Here is a 20,662-nt window from a genome sequence, read left to right on the forward strand (position 1 = left end):
GTCCCCAAGTTTTCAGAGGCCAGTTTGGAACTCCCTGTCCAGGAGACCAGCAGGATAGTGACAGGGTTGTACGGGGACAGCAGACAAGCCACCTCGCATAAGTGGGTCAAGAAGGTCGATGTGAGGGCCATTGATTTAGGGACCCGACTGCAATGAAGGAAGAAATTTAACAATCTGACCAGGGCTTAGGAGGTAAAACTCATCTCTGTTACTCTCTGAGTCACCTATAGCCCTAAAATTCACAAGGCTTCCTCAACCCAGCCCCTTATTTTGAGACTCTGCCCCCGTGCTTCAGATTCCCTGACCAGCAGAAAAAGTCAATCCCATCAAGTCCCCTCGCAATCTTAAAAATGTGACCAATTTAAATTTAATAGCTACGTATGTTGTGAAGCTATTTTATTCAGTTATTCTATTCAATGTTGCACGTTCCATACCCCATTCCTGATGTAGGCAAGTATTAAATCTAACAAAGATACTCTGTAGCCTTTCATACTCCTGTGATCATTTCTGCTCGATCACATTTTTTCTTTATTTTAAGAAGAAACTTGAGATGGCAGCCACTTATTTACAGCTTTGATTGTATTCTCAGGGGACAGGTAGCAGTCAAAGTTATCCGTTCTATTCCTAACTCTCCTGGTCCAATTGAAGAGAGGTTTGAAGTGTGAGGAATAACAGAATCGTTTCACAGCTGGATAAATCGCTTCCTCCTCAACTCGCAGGCAAGCTGCTCCTGACAATGTGCTCTTTGTGCTTCAGGCTTTACCAATAATTCAGACATGACTTGCCCTGCAGAAAAGCAGCAGTATATTTTCACTAGTCCAAAGATTGCAGACAGATGGGCAGCTGGCTAGTTGTTTTCTCTCCCATGTCACGAGGTCACCCGGGTGAGATACCCACATAAAAGAAGAAAATACAAAGGTACAATTGACTGCATCAAATGGTCAGAGGAACAGGGGGAGACCATGGAATCATACAGTGCAGAAAAGACCCTTTGGCCCATCCAGTCTGCACCTTCCACCTAATCCCATCTGCCAGGACTTGGCCCATTGCCCTGAACATGCCAAGAGTTCATCTAGATCATTTTTAAAGGCTGCGAGACATCCCACCTCCACCATCCTCCCAGGCAGTGTATTCTAGACCATCACCATTCTCTGGGTAAAAACACTTTTCCTCATATCCTCCTAGGCTTCCTGCCCCTCACCTTGAACCAACATCTCTTTATGACTGATCTTCAACTAAGGGAAACAGCTGCTCCTTATCCACTCTGTCCATGTCTCTCATAATCTTGTACAGTTCGATCAGGTCGCTCCTCAGCCTTCTCCGCTCCAACAAAAATAATCCAAGCTTTCTAACCTCTCTTCATAACTTAAATTCTCCATTCCAGGCAGCATTCTGGTGAATCTCCTCTGCACCCTCTTCACATCCTTCCGATAATGTGGCAACCAGCACTGCACACAGTGGTCCAGCTGTGCCCTCACCAAAGTTGTATCCAACTCCAGCATGACTTCCCTGCTTTTATAATCTATGCCTTGATTCATCAAGTCCCACGTGGCTTTTTCACCACCCTAATAACATGCCTTCCTCCTTCAGAGATCTGTAGACAAACACTCCAAGGTCCCTTTGTTCCACAGAACTTCCGAGTGTTCTACCACTCATTGAATACTTTCTTGTCAAATTATTCCTTCCAAATTGTATCACCGCACACTTTTTCAGAGTTAAATTCCATCTGCCACATTTCTATCCATTTGACCACTCCATCAACATTATCTCCCTGTAGCCCAAGACACCCTGCCTCACTGTTAACCACCCATCCAATCTTTATGTCATCCACAAACTTTCTAATCCCCACGTAGTCATCAATGTCATTTATATAAATGACGAATAATAGCAACCCAGTCAGTGGTCAGTTAGCTCAGATGATTAGAGCGTGATGTTGATAAGGTCATGGGTTCACTCCCTGTACCTGCCAAGTTCAATTGCCTATCCCTGGCTGATGTAGTTTTGGGGCGGAACAGTGGTTAACACTGCTGCCTGACAGTGCCAGGGACCTAGGTTCGATTCCCAGCTTGGGTCACTGTTTGCAGAGTTTGCACATTCTCTCTATGTCTGCATGCATTTCCTCTGGGTGTGCTCCAGTTTCCTCCCACAGTCTGAAAGACGTGCTGACTATGTGTATTGGCCATGCTAAAATTCTACCTCAATGTACCTGTACAGGTGCTAGAGTGTGGCAACTAAGGGATTTTCACAAATAACTTCATTGCAGTGTTAATGTAAGCCTACCTGTGACACTAATAAGTGAAACTTAAAAAAAAAATTGAATACCAAAAGAATTCCAGCAGAGAACTTGTTCCTTTAATGCCTGACTCAAGAAACTCTTGTGCTGACAGGTCTCGATGGTTTGAATTATAAGGAGAGGCTGGATAGACTGGGACTTCTTTCCCTGTAGTGTAGGAGGCCTATGGGTGATCTTATAGAGGTCTGTAAAATAATGAGGGGCATAGATAGGTAGATAATCAACATCTTTTCCCAAAGGAAGGGGAGTCTAAAACTAGAGAACATAGGTTTAAGGTGAGAGGAGAGAGATACAAAGGGGTCCAGAGGGGCAATTTTTTCCCACAGAGGGTGGTGAGCGTCTGGAACAAGCTGCCAGAGGTAGTAGTAGAGGTGGGTGTAATTTTGTTGTTTATAAAGCATTTAGACAGTTACGTGGGTGAGATTGGTAGACGGATAGGGGCCAAACGTGGACAACTGGGACTAACTTAGTGCTAAAAACTGGGCGGCGTGGACAAGTTGAATCGAAAGGCCTGTTTCCAAAATGAAACCTCTATGACTCATTGGCCTAAAGTCAACAGAGTGGTCCATCAACTTTTCCGTCCTGCCTGTGGCAAGATGGGAAAATCCCAACCTTTATCCCCGTAGTTCCCTTTCTGTGCAAATGCTGCTTGACCTGCTGGCTGTTTCTATTTCACATTTCAAGGCATCGGCAGTTTTAAAAAGAGAATTTGGGGAGTGAACGGAATGCGTGACGTTCATGAGGGTTAATGAGCACCAAGTGGGCTGAGGAGTATACTGACCTTTACTTTGTACTTTAATTAGGTTAGTATTTGAGCTGATGAACGAGTTAAGGGGAAGCTATTGTCCTAATCAGTGAGATGGGCTGCACGACTCACTGATTGAAACCAAAGTAAACACCCACCTAACAGGCGACAGCCGGGACCATTCAGCAATATTAAACCAACAGACCTGTCTGTTCAGCAGTAGTAGAAATCTCCTGACCTATCAGAATCTGAATATAAAAGGGAAAATCATAGAATCCTTACAATGGAGAAGGAGGCTATTCGACTCATCAAGTCTGCACTGACCACAATCCCACCCAGGCCCCATTCCAGAAACCCCACATCTTTACCCTGCTGATTCCCCCTGACAGTAGGGTCAATTCAGCATGGCCAATCAACTTAACCCACATATCTTTGGATTGTGGGAGGAAACCCACGCAGACACGGGGAGAATGTGCAGTCTCCACACAGACAGTAACTCGAGGCTGGAATTGAACCCGGGTCCCTTGTGTTGTGAGGCCCCAATGCTAACCACTGTGCCACCCAGCTGAAAAAGAGTAAGATTAATGTCTTAGGATCTAATAAAACATCTCGTACAAAGACCTGATGTTGAGTAAAATAGAGATTCTCTGTTGATGTAAGTTTTAAATTTTTAAGTTTATTTATTAGCTTCACAAATAGCCTGCCATTAACACTGCAATGAAGTTACAGTGAAAATCCCCTAGTTACCACACTCTGGCGCCTGTTCGGGTACACTGAGGGAGAATTTAGCATGGCCAATGCACCCTAACCAGCACGTCTTTGGACTGTGGGAGGAAACCGGAGCACTCAGAGGAAACCCACGCAAACACAGGACAATGTGCAGACTCCGCACAGACAATGATCCAAGCTGGGAGTCTAACTTGGGTCCCTGGCACTGTGCGACAGCAGTGCTAACCACTGTGCTACCAAACTGCCGAGGGGGCTCTGAACACTCTGTTGTTGAGTATAATCAAGACTGAAACTGATAGACTTTTGGACAGTACAGAAATCGTGGGATATGGGGATAAAGCAGAGTTGGGGAAGAGAAGAGAAGTCATGATTTTATTAAATGTCAGAATAACCTCAAAGGGCTGTTTGCCCTCAACCTGTTTCTATTTCGTAAGTTCTTATTAATCTGGTTTTCCTTTTTAGACGCTGAATGACCTTCACTGGTATTCAGTTTTCATTTTGACATTGCATCTAAATTGAGAAAAAAATAGTAGACAGAATATTGGCAAGACAGCTGTGATTTAACCAATTGGTGGGCTTCCCCTCCCTTCCCCTCCCTTCCCCTTGTTCCCACCTGAGCAGAATCCAGGCTATTTCTCACAGGGCCACTAACCTGCCTCTTCACAGATAACTATGAGGCAGTGGCACAGTGGTATTGTCGTTGGACTAGTAATCCAGAGACCCAGGCTAATGGTCTGGGGACCCAGGTTCGAATCCCACAACAACAGATGATGAATTTTGAATTCAGTAGAAATCTGGAATTAAAAGCCTAGTGATGACCATGACACGATTGTTGGGAAAACCCATCTGGTAGACAAGGGAAATCTGCCGTCCTTATGCGGTCTGACCTACATGTGACTCCAGACCCACAGTAATATGATCGATTCTCAAATGCCCACTGAGATGGAGGGCAATAAATGCTGACCCAGCCAGTGATGCCCACATTCTGTAAAAATGATTAAAACAAATAAATATTGATATAGAATTTGGGACAGATCATGGAAACAAGTGAATAAAAGGTGGAACAGAACATTGCAGAGGTTCTAGGGTAGTGGTGGGCAACCTGTGGCCCAGCAGGGTTCTGAGTGCAGCCCATCAGACATTTTGTTGACCGTTGTCTGTGCACAGGGTTGCCATATTTCACCAATTTCCATCCGTTAAGTTTTTTTTCCTACTGGTACGACCAAAGGGATTTACACATAAAACAAAGGGCAAGTGAAGTGAGGTGCCCTTTAAATATTTACTTTGTTTTTACTATGTGAAGTTGATAGTTCGATTAATATATGACTGCTTCAGCCTGTTCTATAATAACTCATTATGAAATATTCAATATACAAAAATGTGTTAAATGCAATTCTTATTCATGGGGTCATGCTTAAAGTTTATTTATTATTCGTCACAAGTAAGGCTTACACTAACACTGCAATGAAGTTACTGTGAAATTCCTTTAGTCGCCACACTCTGGTGCCTGTTCGGACACACTGAAGAGAGAATTTAGCCTGGTCAATGCATCTAACCAGTGCATCTTTCAGACTGTGGGAGGAAACCAGAGCACTCGGAGGAAACCCATGCAGACACGGGAAGGACGTGCAACCTCTGCACAGGCAGTGATCCAAGCCGGGAATCGAACCTGGGTCCCTGGCGCTGGGAGGCAGCAGTGCTAACCACTGTGCCGCCCCAGTGAAAGTTAGTGAACAAGCCCAATTTCAATCTTGCAGCCCACTGAGATTCACTAACCTAAGTTCTAGAGATTTATGCTAGGAGAACGTATATTTTTAAATAGTGTCAGGGGTACACTTTGACAGGAAGAATTACACTTTTAAGCTGGTCCATTTAAACAGTGGATGAAAGAGCTCTGAAAAAGGTGCTTGGGGCTACACTTTTAACAGGGGATGGGATTGCTCATTTAAAAGGGTGTGCAGAGTACATCTTAATAAGAACCTGCTGTTTGTTCTGCGAGTAAACAGAAAGACCAGAAAACATCAGGAAAGCAAAGTTGGTTAAACTTCACAATGAGCTTCCGGGTCTTCTAATCATAAGTATTACCTTGCACTTGCATAACTGCTGCAGTTGGTTGCTCCATCCCCATGGGCGACGTGCTCTGCCACATTCAGTTAATTGTCTGGAGATTTCTAGGCCGGGGTCAAAGCCATTATGATGGTTGCATGGCAACTGCATTGCTACACGTACCACAGGCCACCCCCCCCCCCTCCCCCCCCCCCCCCCCCCCCCCCCCCAAGCAGCACGCAAAGTTTTTCACTGGGGAAAAGCCCCTTAAGCTTTTTGCTTCGTTCTTGAAGGATGCTTGTCTTCTAATGCAAATAATTCAACCCAATCCTTAATAGAAACAATCTTCAAGAGCTTTACGCTTGTGGTGATCTCAACGGTTGTTGTTTGGGGCCAGCAGCTACTTAGATTGTAAGACACCAAAAGACTTGAGTGGCTGTGTTTTAGTTTGGATTTGGAAAGTCAGTATTTAACCTATTGAGTCTAGTTCCCTTACCCTTACAGCAAATCCATAGACCCATAAAAAATCTAGGTGCTCGAGTCCACTATTGAGCTGAAGGAGACATAGTTAAGAGTTCTCTGCTTGGCTAAGTGAAAGCAAAGCGATGTACATGTATGTACATGTACACAACATGGTGGCACAGTGGTTAGCGCTCTGCCTCACAGCGCCAGAGACATGGGTTTAATTCCAACCTCAGGTCTGTGTAGAGTTTGCACATTCTCCCCGTGTCTGTGTGGGCTTCCTCCTATACTCCAAAGATGTGCAGGTTAGGTGGATTGGCCATGTTGAATTGCCCCTTAGTGTCCCAAGATGTATAGGTTAGGGGGATTAACAGGGTAAATATGTGGGGGTTACAGGGATAGGGCCTGAATAAGATACTCCGTTGGAGAGTCAGTGCAGACTTGATGGGCCAAATGGCCTCCTTCTGAACTGTAGTGATTCTTTGATTCTCCATAGCCACAACAATAACTCACCCTTATGCAGAACCTTTAATATAGTAAGAAATCCTGAGGTACTTCACAGATATGTTATCAGACACAATTTTTTCTGATATTAGGACAGATGGCCAAACACTTGGTCACAGAGATAGGCCTTAAAGTGAGCGGCGGAGATTTTTGGAAAGGAAATTCCAGAGGCTTGGGTTCATGCAGCTAAAGGAACAACTTCCACAGGTGGGGCAACAGGAAGGAACTGTGACCAATATTAGCCAGACTCCTTTTAAGCAATAAGTAATAGTGCAGTGACATTTCCAGTAACTGCTACTGGAAGATTGATACAGAAATTACATTGTGTTGTTCAGTAAAGACTATGGCTGGAATGTTACCACCATGAGGATTTTTCGATTCCACTGTAGTGAGCAGAGATTTGACTGGGCACCAAATTCTCTGACCACGCTGCAGTAGGAGCATGGCATGGACACCTATAAGTTTGTGCCCTATGTTTCAGCACACAGTCACGTGAATCATTATCCCTTCAAGACTCAAGATCAGACAACATTAAATATGCCATTTCTATTATGAAGTTTTTCTGGCACACTGGTTAGAGCTGCTGCCTCACAGTGCCAGGGTCCCAGGTTCAATTCCCAGCTTGGGTCACTGTCTGCTGGGAGTCTGCAGGTTCACCCCATGTCTGCGTGGGTTTCCTCCGGGTGCTCCGATTTCCTCCCACAATCCTAAACACATGCTGGTTAGGGCGCTAATTCTCGCTCAGTGTACCCGAACTGGTGCCGGAGCGTGGCAACTAGGGGATTTTCACAGTAACTTCATTGCAGTGTTAATGTAAGCCTACTTGTGACACTAATAAATAAACTTAAAACAAATAATAACAATTCATATAAAGCATGGCAGTTTATAAAAATGTCCGGTTTTCAGACAATATGTGAGACACTACCTGTATTGAAATGGGGACATTACAGCTGGGGCCATCACTAGCTCAGGTACCATACTGCCATACAACATCACAGGGCCACCAGGGAGAGGCAATACATCAGATCACCCATGATCCAAGAGACAGGCCTCCCAATTTGCTAAGAGCAGTTCTGGTTAAGCTCTGGCTAAGGCCAATTTTGTTGCACTTTCTGTTGCCTATTTGGCTGTGACTAACACAAAATATAAAAGTCAGGCTTTCCTCAGCTGACGTTGACCACACCAGATAGCATGTTTATCCATTGGGATATCTTGGATGCAATGCAATTTACTTCCTTAACCCAGGGTTTACCTAAATGGTTAGGCTGATGGGTTCACATGAAGAGTGCTTTCAGAAGGGGTTGAAGCAACAATACAATCGTTACAGCAACAAATGCATCAGCTCAGGATGTTATTCCAGTTACCCGAGTAACCAGTAGAAAGGCAAAGAGAAGTCACACCAGCTTGATGCGGGAATTCATTTCTTGAACATAAAAATACAATTTTACAAGAAAGTAAGTAGATCATTAATAGATACAGCAGTGCACAGAAATGATAATTCAATTCTTTTTCGTTAACAGACAGTTTAAATAAAGTGACTTAGAAATTCATTCTTCCCATAAAGAATTCCACATTTAACAATATTGTGTGGAATTATACAGAATAAACAGAAACCCGACTGTGGCGACTAGGGATTTTCACAGTAACTTCGTTACAGTTTTGATATAAGCTGACTTGTGACAATAAGAAATAAATTTAAACTTAAAACACGTGGTGTAGTCCATTCAGGAGTTTATGCAAATCTTTTCTAATCCTTTTGTCATCTAATTCTGTCAGTATAACTCCCTACTCTTTCTCCCCACCTCACCCATTTACCTCGCCACCTATTAAATACATCGATACTATTCACTGAGTTATGCATTCTCACCGCTCTGTGGATATAGAGCCATTTAATTTCCCATTTAAGACATATTTGGGTGGGAACTGTAGTTGGCAATGGTAATTTTTTTAACACATACATTTAACATAACTAACGTACAGCTGCAGCACCTCAACTTGAGTACCTTTGGGACTGAGGCCATGCCAGATTTCGGATATTGCCAGAATTCGGCTTGGGTAGTTTGGATTGTGGACAGTTCGTGTCAAGTCAGGTCAGGTGGGATCAAGGGTCATGGTACGCATAACAACTAATCAGGAGTTACACTGCACCAATGCAGCACTCATTTAAGTTTATTTATTAGTCACAAGTGAGGCTTACGTTATCGTTGCAATGAAGTTACTGTGAAATTCCCCTAGTCGCCACACTCCGGTGCCTGTTTGGGTCAATGCACCCTAACCAGCACGTCTTTCAGACTGTGAGAGGAAACCGGAGCACCCGGAGGAAACCCACGCAGACATGGGGAGAACATGCAAATTCCATACAGACAGTGATCCAAGCCGGGAATCAAACCCAGGTCCCTGGCGCTGTGAGGCAGCAGTGCTAACCACTGTGCCACCATGCCATCTAGCTGAATTCCCAAGTAAGTGAATAGAGTAAAATTTTTAAAAGATTAGAATTAATGCATAGAACCACCGGTTGCTGGGTAGCCACATTAGAGGTACTCTAAATGTATAATATAACTTTTTCTTCAAGACACTCCTTAAAACCTATCTCTGATCAAGTCTTTGGTCATGTGATCAAAATATCTCCTTAAGTAGTTCAGTGTCATACTTTGTTTACGTAAGAACATAAGAACTAGGAGCAGGAGTAGGCCATCTGGCACTTCGAGCCTGCTCCACCGTTCAGTAAGATCATAGCTGATCTTTTTGTGGACTCAGCTCCCCTTACCCCTTGTTCTTTATCATTTAAGAAAAACTTGGACAGATACATGGATGAGAGGGGGGTGGAGGGATAAGGTCCAGGTGCAGGTCAGTGGAACTAGGCAGAAAAATGGTTCACCACAGCCAGGAAAGGCCATAAGGCCTGTTTCTGTGCTGTAATGTTCTATGGTTCTACCCATCCGCTGACCATAACCCTTAATTCCTTTACTGTTCAAAAATTTATCTATCCTTGCTTTAAAACCATTCAATGATTGGCCTCAACTGCTTCACTGGGCAGGAAATTCCATAGATTCACAACCCTTTGTGTGAAGAAGTTCCTCCTCAGCTCAGTCTTAAATCTGCTTCCCCTTATTTTGAGGCTATGCCCCCTAGTTGTAGTTTCACCTGCCAGTACAAACAACTTTCCTGCTCCTATCTTATCTATCCACTTCATAATCTTATATGTTTCTATAAGGACTGCCCTCATTCTTCTGAGTTCCAATGAGTACAGCCCCATCTACTCATTCTCTCCTTATAAGCCAACCCTCTCAACTCCGGAATCAACCTAGTAAATCTCCTCTGCACCCCGTCCAGTGCCAGTATATTCTTTCTCAAGTAAGGAGACCAAAACTGTACACAGTGCTCCAGGTGTGGCCTCATCAGCACCTTATACAGCTGCAACATAATCTCGCTGTTTTTAAACTCCATCTCTCTCACAATGAAGGACAAAATTCCATTTGCCTTCTTAATTACCTGCTGCACCTGCAAACCAACTCCTTGAGATTCCTGCACAAGGACACCCAGGTCCCTCTGCACAGCAGCATGCTGCAATTTTTTACCATTTAATTTTGCTCCTGTCAAGCATCCTGGGATGTTTCATCATATTTAGCCAATTGGAGTCTTTTGAAGGATTCACATGTGTTGTGGATGAAGGGGAAGTGCTAGATGTACTGTACTTAGAATTCCAGAAGGCTTTTGATAAGGTGCCACATTATAGGTTATTGTGGAAAATAAAAGCTCAGTGTAGGGGGTAACATCTTAAGGAGATGCCGGTGTTGGATTGGGGTGGCCACAGTAAGACGTCCCACAACACCAGGTTTAAGTCCAACAGCTTTATTTGGAATCACAAGCTTTCGGAGTGCTACTCCTTCCTCAGGTTAGCGGAGAGGTGGGTTCACAAACACAACATATATAGGCAGAGACACAATTGCAAAATATTGGAAGGAATGCGAGTCTTTACATGTAATCAAGTCTTTAAAGGTACAGACAGTGCAAGTGGAGAGAGGGATAATCACAGGTTAAAGAGGTGTGAATTGTCTCAAGCCAGGACAGGGTAACAGATGGCATGCATTGAAGATGGGCTAGCTCCCAGGAAGCAAAGTTGGCACATGCTTTGTTTCTAAGCGGCAGGATGTGATGATGAGTGTTGCACCACAGGGATCAGTGCTGGGGTTGTAACATTTTACAGTTTATATGAATGACTTGGGCAGCATGATGGTACAGCGGTTAACACTGCTGCCTCTTAGCTCCAGGGACCAGGGTTCAATTTCAGAATTGGGTGACTGTCCATTTGTGGAGTTTTGCACATTTGCCCCATGTCTGTGGGGGTTTTCTCCGGGTGCTCCAATTTCCTCCCACAGTCCAAAGACATACAGGTTAGGTGGTCTGGCCATGCTAAATTGGCCCTTAGTGTTCCAAGATGTATAGGTTAGGGGGATTCGCAGGGTAAATTCAAGGGGCTTTGGGGATAGAGTGGGGGATGGACCTGGACATGATGCTCTGTCAGAGAGTCAGTGAAAACTCAATGGACCGAATGGCCTCTGCACTATAGGGATTCTATGATACTATCAATTGGATGAAGGAACTGAAGTGTGGTTACTAAATTTGCTGATCACATGAAGATAAATAAGAAAGTAAATTATGAAGTGGATGTAAGGAGGATACAAAGGGACATAGGTTAAGTGAGTGGGCAAAGATCTGATAAATTCAGTACAATGTGAGCAAATGTGAAGTTGTCCATTTTGGCAGAGAGAACAATAAAGGTGTGGGTTTTCTAAATGGTGAGAGATTGCAGAGCTCTGAAGTGCAGAAGGATCTGGGTGTTCTAGCACATGGATCACTAAAGTATAGTCTATCGATACAACAAATATTTAGGAATGTTAATCGAATGTTATCATAAGTGGGGGGGTTATACTTTAGTTGTACAGGACATTGGTGAGATCTCATCAAGAATAACTTGCAATTAGGGCTCTGATTTGTACTCTCGCGTTGACAAACCATATAGAAGGATCAGTGTATTGCTACATTTGAGTAATTCACAAATGGATGGCACGATGGCACAGTAGATAGCTCTGCTGCCTCACAATGCCAGGGACCTGGGTTCAATTCCCAGCTTGGGTCACTGTCTGTGTGGAGTCCGTGCAGAGTCTGCACATTCTCCCCGTGTCTGCACATTCTCCCTGTGTCTGTATGGGTTTCCTCTGGGTGTTCCGGTTTCCTCCCACAGTCTGAAAGATGTGCTGGTTAGATGCATTGGCCATGATAAATTTTCCCTCGGTGTACCTGAACCAGAGTGTGACAACTAGGGGATTTTCACTAACCTCATTGCAGTGTTAATGTAAACCTACTTGTGACACTAAGTTTAAAAAAATCTTCAGCCAGAAACCACATTTAATGGTTCCTAATGTTTAATATCACATGTTAGAAATGTATATGGAATTCCTCATCAAACACCTTTTACTGTTCCTACTTTGATCCACACTTAAAGACATGTCTTGATCTTTTCCAGGTGTTGTAATGGGCTCCCTATCCCGGCTTTGTTCTACAGCGATTGATCCCTTGGACACTAATGTTCGGGCAGTTCTTATCCATCAGAGATACGTTGGCAACTCCATTGAACAGTTTACCATCTACTTTATCAACATTGTTGTAATGGCAACCTACCTTCACCAGGAGCACCTGAAGATCATCCCCATATTAGCGGGACTCTTTGCAGTAGCAAGGTGAAAAACAATGTGCAGTAGGCACTGCTGGAATTAATAATGATTCTTCAGAGGTAGAGACTACAGAGTTCTCCCAATGCTTTGCCCAGTGTGGTACTGTTAGCTCAGTTGGCCGGATGGCTGTTTGTAATGTGAAGCCAACAGCTCAGGTTCAATTCCCGTACCAACTGAAATGATTCAAGAATCATAGAATCCCTACTGTGCAGTAGAAGGCCATTTGGCCCATCAAGTCTGCACTGACTCTCTGGCAGAGTGTCTTACCCTCTCCCCCACCATAACCCCACACATTTCTCACAGCTAATTTATCTAACCAGCACATATTGGGACACTAAGGGGCGATTTAGCATGGCCAATCCACCTAACCTGTACATCTTTGGACTGTGGGCTAAAACTGAAGCACCCAGAAGAAAACCATGCAGACACCGGAGAATGTCTATACGGAGTTCGTACAGTCAATCAAGGCCAAAATTGAACCCAGGTCCTTGAAGCTGTGAGACAACAGCGTTAACCACTGTGCTACCGTGCCGCTTTCTCAACCTCACCCCTCGTCTGAGGTGTGGAGACCCTCAGGTTAAAGCACACCCAGTCAGCTCCCTCACAAAGGGGAGAGCAGCCCATGGTCCTTTGCGACTATGATGACTTTTACTGAGCATGTAGTCCCAAAGTTTACCGTTAGTTTGTGTTGAATTAGTTCATTGCAGGTGGGCCAGAGATTGAACCTCCAGTAGTCCTGGGAATTAGATCTGCCATTATTCCACTCCTGATCACATCACAAATGGAAGGTCTGTGGGTGAAGGTGGGCTCCATTCTGATCCCTTCTACAGTCAAATAATATGACAAACCTCACCCATGTCCAATACATGAAAAATTCCCACTTCCCAATTGTTTTTGTAACGGCGAATGCATTTGTACTGTGGACTAGATGGTCTGTTTGGAACTGAAATACTAGGTCCAGATACATAGATTGTTCAAATGCCATAAACAGAGAAAATCATAAAAAAGAGTGGTGCTGATCTTTATAAAGAGAATCAGAATACAGGGAATAGGAGTTATCCTTCAGCTAAACTACTAATGTCCTTTAGGGAAGGAAATAGAATCTTACAGCGCAAAAGGAGGCCTTTCAGCTCATCAAGGTTCACCGACCACATTCCCACCCAGGCTCCATCCCCACCACCTCATGCATTTACCCTAGCTAGTCCCCCTGATACTAAGGGGCAATTTAGCATGGCCAATCCACCTAACCCACACATCTTTGGACTGTGGGAGGAAATCTGCCTCCTTACCTGGTCTGACCTATATGTGGCTCCAGAGACACAGCAATGTGGTTGATTCTCAGCTGTCCTTGGGCAAGTAGGGTTGGGCAACCAATGCTGGCCAGCCAGCGACATCCATGTCCCACAGGTGAACAAAAAATAAACAAAGCCCCAGTTATACCACTCCCTGGGGTATTGTGTGGGATACCAGGTACCTCATCATAAAGCACAATGCAGCATAGGTTTACTGGACTCCAAGGGTTAAATTTCACAGACAGATTGCACAAACTCCTCTGGAATTTAGAAGATCAAGGGTGATCTGATTGAGATTCTAAGCGGAACAACTCGGGTAGACGGAGACAAATTATTTCTACGGGTCTTGGAAACTTGGATTGAGGGAGTAGTTCAAAAGTTGGAGCCAGACCTTTCAGGAGTAAAAATGCTTCTCATCAAAGGGTGGTAGAAGTTTGGAATTCTCTTCTGCAAACAGCAACTAATACTAGATCACTTGTTAATTTTAATCCAGAGATTGATAGCTTTCTGTTCACCAAAGTTATTAACAGCAGTGAGTTTAAGTGGGTTTATAGGGTTAGGGTTTTGATTTGATTTGATTTATTATTGTCACATATTAACATGCAGTGAAAAGTATTGTTTATTGCGTGCTATGCAGCCAAAGCATACCATTCATACATATATTTACCCCACTAATCCCCCTGACACTAAGAGGCAATTTAGCATAGCCAGTCCACCTAATCTGCACATCTTTGGAGTGTGGGAGAAATCTGAGGCCCCTGGAGGAAACCCATGAAGATGTGGGGAGAACGTGCAAACTCCACACAAGGCCAGAATCGATCCCGGGTCCCTGGAACTGTGAGGCAGCCACTGTGCCACCTTGCTGCCCTAATTCCTATAACTACACCAGGACTTTAGAAATCTTTCATTCTATGACTACTTTGACCGTGTAATGTAATTTTTCATTCTGTGACTATCTTGACCATGTAAAGCCAAGATGTACACGATATGCTGTTTAATAAGAACCTGGAATGCACCAGGACACGTGTGCTGCTACTCCAATCTTCAGGACCCATGTGTCACCAGTTACTGGAGATCCTGGGACATAGCAGTATAGTGGGATCCTGAAGCACACCAGGACAAATACACAACACGTTACTAATCCACTTAAACTCACAAAGAAGCAAATGAGGAAACATGAAGGAATTATTTATAACAGCTCATTCTCACTTAAATAATCACAGAAATCCCAACACACAAGGATATCAGTCAGCCACATTGGAGAGATTTACTCCAATTTCAGCTTTCCCTGTAGCTTTCAATATTTTTCTTCAAGTGTTGATTTGATTTTCTCTGTTGCCAAATGATAGGGATTTAATAAGCATGTGGTAATGCATTTTATATTCTAATCACCCTTTGCACAAAAAGATCTTCAAAAACTCCCATTTATGCTTCTAGTTTATTCTTAATTCTAGACCTCATTATTACAATCTTACACAGCAATGGAAAAAATTCCCCATTAAACCCTCAATTTTTAAGTCTTCCATTTAGTTCTTCTGTTTAACCATCTGTGTTTTTGTGGTTTTATTCAAACCTTGCTGAGTAATTTTAAAGAGAACAGATTCTATTGCTCTCTATTAAACACTATGGGCGGGATATTATGACCTCGCTCATCCTGAAACCGTAAAATCCCATCCGAGGTCAACTGACCTTTCCATGGCCCGCCCTTCACCAGCTCTGATTCCCGTAGTGGGTGGGCCAATAAAATCCCGGCCATTGGGTGGGATTTTTCTCCGTCTCCGTGGTGTGTTACATAGGAGGTAGGAGCAAATTTGCCCCTTTGAGCCTGTTCCGCCATTCATTATGATCATGGCTGATCATCCAACTCAATAGCCTAATCCTGCTTTTTCCCCGTAACCTTTGATCCCATTTGCCCAAGTGCTGTATCCAGCTGCCTCTAGAATGCATTCTGTTTTACGAGGACAGGCCAGCTGCTCGCTGCCAACAGGATCTTATGATCCCACTGTTGTCAATGGGGTTTCCCATTGAATGCAACCCTTGCCGATGGGGAACTCATGGCAGGGATGCACCGTCAGCGGGACCGCAAGATCCTGCCGTTGTAAAATCATCTGTAGAGAAAGAAACAGAATGAATATTTTGGGTTGGACTCATTTCACTCAGATATACACATGCACATACATATACATCCTAGATCACAGAATGGTCACCACACAAAAGAAGACGATTCCTCCCATCATGTTTGCACCAGCTCTCCAAATGAGCATTAGGATTTATTGCAATATTTCTGTTTTCTCCCCATGACCTTGCATATTGTTTCTATTCAAGTAGTACAAGATCCTGACTGTGACAGGAACCTAACTAGTTATTAACACTTACGTAATGCATTGTGCCTTTCTTGCAGACTGATATATTGGATTACAGCCGGAGTGAACAGTGCCTATCGTGGATTCGGATTCGGCCTGACCTTTTTCCCAACCTTGGCAATGCTTGCCTATAATTTCTACTGCATGTATGAACTAGGACTGGATCACGACTTTGCCCCAGCTGAGAGTGGGGGCCCCACACGGGCTCCTGCCCCAAGACTCAGGTGGTGGGGTCTGAGGGGTTGAACAGCATCGGGGTAGAGAAACTGCACTGCATCACGGAAGATTAGACTGGTGTACTGAGTGTGGGCAGAATACTGGGCAGGGACCACACTCTTAGTTTATTGTGGTTGGTTTATTGCAGCTTAAATTAAAAGCTGCAAATATCAGACAGGATGCAGCCTTGTGACTGTTTTAACAAGAATTCAACTTTTCTGGAGTCGGGACTCTAACTGAAATGAGGAGACGATTATTGTCTGAACAACAGTGCTTGTTTGATGTCATCTAGCCATAACATTATTTCCTTCAAGTTTGTACAACTATCTTTCAAAAACACATCTCAATCCTTAGTATTAAAGCCAATCAAGCCACATTTAAGGACATTTATGACCAGCAAATATGGGCACGATTATATTCAGTCTTATTGCCAAATTGATATGACTTCTCCTGCGCTCCATGGGCAGTTCCCCAAGTCTCACAAAGCTGGCCACACAACTCCCTTTCATCAATCCAGTACCATTACATGGTTCTCTGCACCTCAAAGCTGTGAACTTGTTCTGAAAGGAAGTCTCCACTCTGAATTCCAGATACGATTGAAGAGGGACCCTCAGAAAGACCACTGTAAGATATTGTGCAATTGCCAGTGTTAAACCACAATGACTTAAGTGCTCAAGATCTCCTATAGTTATTGTCAATCCGTCTGCCTGACTGATTCCACCAAGCTTAAAAAGTGTCTGGTGTAAGGACTTTGCAATAATAAAAATTAAAGTACTTAGCCATATGAGTGAACACAGGAGGGAGGAGGAAATTTCCACTATTTAGTTGCAAATCAATGGGTGAAAAACACACGATTATACTCAGGAAGCCCTTTGTTATTTAACTGGATTATGAGATCTCAGGGCTCTGATTACTGTGAAATCCAGTATATCAGATACCAGCGTAAAGGTTCCGTTAGCAATGTTACCCCTGGCTGGTGGAAACACAGTGGTGTAAGTCACCACAGGACATTCATGTTGTAAAATCCTATATCGCCTACAACCCATGAAGATTTTATGATAACAAGAACACTTCTACTATGGACAAGACGACCCCACATTAACGCTTCCCGGTTGCAATAAAGAATGTACATAGCACTTAGATTACAAATGGCAGTCTTTTAATTCTGACTAATAATGAAGCCTTTCATATAAAATAACACTAAAGATTTTCTCTGTCACATTCCCATTAAACTGATGGTGTCAGAGGTTAATTAAAAACCACGTTACTTGCAGGGTTACTTTGTGCGAGAACCATTTCCCTTCAGTGACATTCTGACATATATTTGCAGGTCCATCAATTCTGAATTTCCAACATTACAATTTAACAAGGGGCCCATTAACCATGAATACTTTAAATGTCTGCTATTACTGGGTTCATTTGAGGTCTCTATGCTGATGAATGCAGAATCATAATATCAAACAAGATACATAGCACACCAGAACACTATCAAGCGCTCTAACTGATTTCGGTGAAGGACATTTTTCACCAAGAAAGCCAACAAACTCACCATCCATGCCTGTGGTGCATGACTGGACTTTTTCCAGAATTCTAGTGGCCTGTAATGGCACAGTGGTTAGCACTGCTGCCTCATAGCACCAGGGACCCAGGTTCAATTCTGGCCTTGGGTAACTGTGGAGTTTGCACATTCTCCCTGTGTCTGCATGGGTTTCCTCCGGATGCTCTGGTTTCCTCCCACACTCCAAAGATGTGCAGGCTAGGTGGATTGGCTGGGCTAAATTGACCCTTGGTGTCAGGGGGATTAGCAGAGTAAATTACAGGAATAGGGTTTGGGTGGGATTGTTGATCAGTGCAAACTCAATGGGCCAAATGGTCTCCTTCAGCACTGTAAGGATTTAATGATTCTGTGTAACGTATACAAAGTAGCATTTACACTGAGGGCACAGATAACTTGAGACAAACAGATCCAGTCCGCTCAGGATTTAACCGTCACTTCCCATTCAACCCCAATCTGATATCTTTCTTTATCTTAAAAAATAGGGTGTAGGACTAACAAATGTAGCATAGGGAGATGTCAAATCTGTAAAAAGAAGTGAAAGAACACCAAGAAGTAGTGATTTATGTGATTCCAAAGCTGTGTTTATAAATGTTAACATTGGGGAAGAATAAACAGAGGAGACCTAAGGAGATGCCAGTGTTGAGGTCTTGGGAAACAAAGGGTTAGAGTAGGTACGTGTGCAATGAATCTGTCTCAATCTGCACATTCAAGAGGAAGGATATTTGTTAAAATCATTGATCTTTCATGAACATTGTGAATAATTTCACTTGAAGACAGTAGCATAGTATATGCTGATCACCCTTTTCTCTTAAATGTGTACAATAGTGAATCATTTGTGTCTTATTTTATTATTGATCTAGTTGTAATTTAAGAGAGGTACATTTAAGGATTGAGTATTAGTCATTTTTATATGAAGTGTTTAGATATGTTTATCTGCATAGGACTTTGATCCCATAAAATTTGTTGGTGAACTAGTTATGTATTTTATCTAATACATTTTAAGACTAAGTATGTAATAAAGTTATCACAATTGTGAAAATGCTTTGCAAAGAAGTTTCTGTACTTAAGTCTTATAAGAAGGTGATATCATGCATTTTGTATCCCAGAATGAGTGATTATATAATATAATAAAGAATAGAGGTGTTGGAAATTTGGCCAAATGACCTTGCACCACCATTCAGTATAACTGGGATCTTCTGCCGCAAATTAATCTTCCTGCTCGTTAATTTCCTTAATTGTCCAAAAACTATTAATGTCTGGACCAGATTCGGTCTCCCTGTTGTGAACAGAGATTTAGCTGAGCGCCAGATTCTCTGTTCTCGCTGGCAGTGGCGATGGCAATGATGGCTGGACAATTCCAGCTCCCATCTTGATTTTGTACAGTGCAATGATTTCTTAAAGGGAGCTGGGGCAGCACAGTAGCTGGCACTGCTGCTTCACAGCGCCAGGGACGCAGGTTCGATTCCCTGCCTTGGCTCATGGCCTGTGTGGAGTCTGCGTGTTCTCTCCGTGTCTGCATGGGTTTCTTCCAGGTGCTCCAGATTTCTCCCACAGTCCAAAAGATGTGCTGGTTAGGTGCATTGGTCATGCTAAATTCTTTCTCAGTGTATCCAAACAGGCGCTGGAGTGTAGCAACAAGGAGATTTTTGCAGTAACTTCATTGCAGTGTTAATGTACTCATGACTAATAAATAAACTTTACTTTAAATCAGCATGCTTATTCTAGAACTTAGACATGGTGGCCTTCCATGGATCTGTTGTTCCATTTATCCTTGGAATGAGTCTGGAGCCTGAATTTTGGTTGGGGCCATGCAAGAAAGCGAGAACTTGCAGCTTTTTGTATTCGGAATGGTTAATGCAACGGGTCTGGGCTCTCTTTTCACATCTGGTGCTTGGTTCAAACCCAGTCCTGACAGATGAATGGAAGTTTGATTTCACTACCATTTGAACTGCTTCTAGGTGGGATAAGGTCTGTTGTGTGGTTACGGTATGTGTGTGTAAACCCACAGCAACCAAAGAAACTGATGACTCGTTAAGGGACCTTGGCAAACAATCAGTAAAACATAATGGAAATATGTTTCATTGCTGGAATGAAGTGCTCTTTTGGGGCTGAGGCATAATATTTAGGAAAAATAAAACTTGCAAAAATTGCGGCTCAATTGGCAATGCTCCTGCGTCTGAATCAAAAGGTTATGAGTTCAAGTTCCATTCTAGAGATTTGAGCAAAAAATTCTAGGTTGACACGTGAGTGCGATGGTGGGAAAAGTGCAGCCCTTCAAGGCTCTGAATGTGGTCGTGAGACACTCTGTTCACCATCGTCCACACACGGGATGGACAGATTCCGCTGCTTTCCATCCATGTATTTTTTCCAACCAGAATTACTAAAACAAGTGCAAGTGAAGTGAGGGTGTGCAAAATGCACACAATGACTATGAGAGCCATGAACTCCCTCTGTATCCAATGCAGTTCAGTCAACACAGCCTGCAAATCCTAGATACACAAGCACAGTTAGCAGAATTACCCGCTCCCTGGAGACCGCTTTGGTTATGACATCGTTAGACATGGGAGGTTGCCTTTTTAATGTTACTATTGTAAGGCAAGTGCTAATATTTCCTTTTGTTTTTAATCATTTGGAGTTAATATTTCTATTAATATCTGAATATTTTAGCATTTTCTATGGCTCATTATGAAATATTCAGCATGTATCAGAGTGAAGCCAC

The 20,662-nt window shown here is 43.2% G+C and overlaps 1 protein-coding gene across 2 annotated transcripts in view; it reads left to right on the top strand.

Annotated features, from left to right (window-relative positions):
- Positions 1 to 19,616, top strand: part of LOC145358767 (uncharacterized) — a 105,492-nt gene extending 85,876 nt beyond the window's left edge. For both annotated transcript variants that reach the window (XM_080213035.1, XM_080213036.1), the window contains exons 3-4: positions 12,307 to 12,520; positions 16,208 to 19,616. In XM_080213035.1, coding sequence (XP_080069161.1) covers positions 12,307 to 12,520; positions 16,208 to 16,415 — 422 coding nt within the window. In that variant the 3' untranslated portion in view covers positions 16,416 to 19,616. The remainder of the gene's footprint in view (positions 1 to 12,306; positions 12,521 to 16,207) is intronic.
- Positions 19,617 to 20,662: the final 1,046 nt, after the last annotated feature.

Source organism: Carcharhinus amblyrhynchos, chromosome 26 (assembly GCF_965287045.1).
Source record: "Carcharhinus amblyrhynchos chromosome 26, sCarAmb.v2.hapA, whole genome shotgun sequence".
Taxonomy (NCBI): domain Eukaryota; kingdom Metazoa; phylum Chordata; class Chondrichthyes; order Carcharhiniformes; family Carcharhinidae; genus Carcharhinus; species Carcharhinus amblyrhynchos.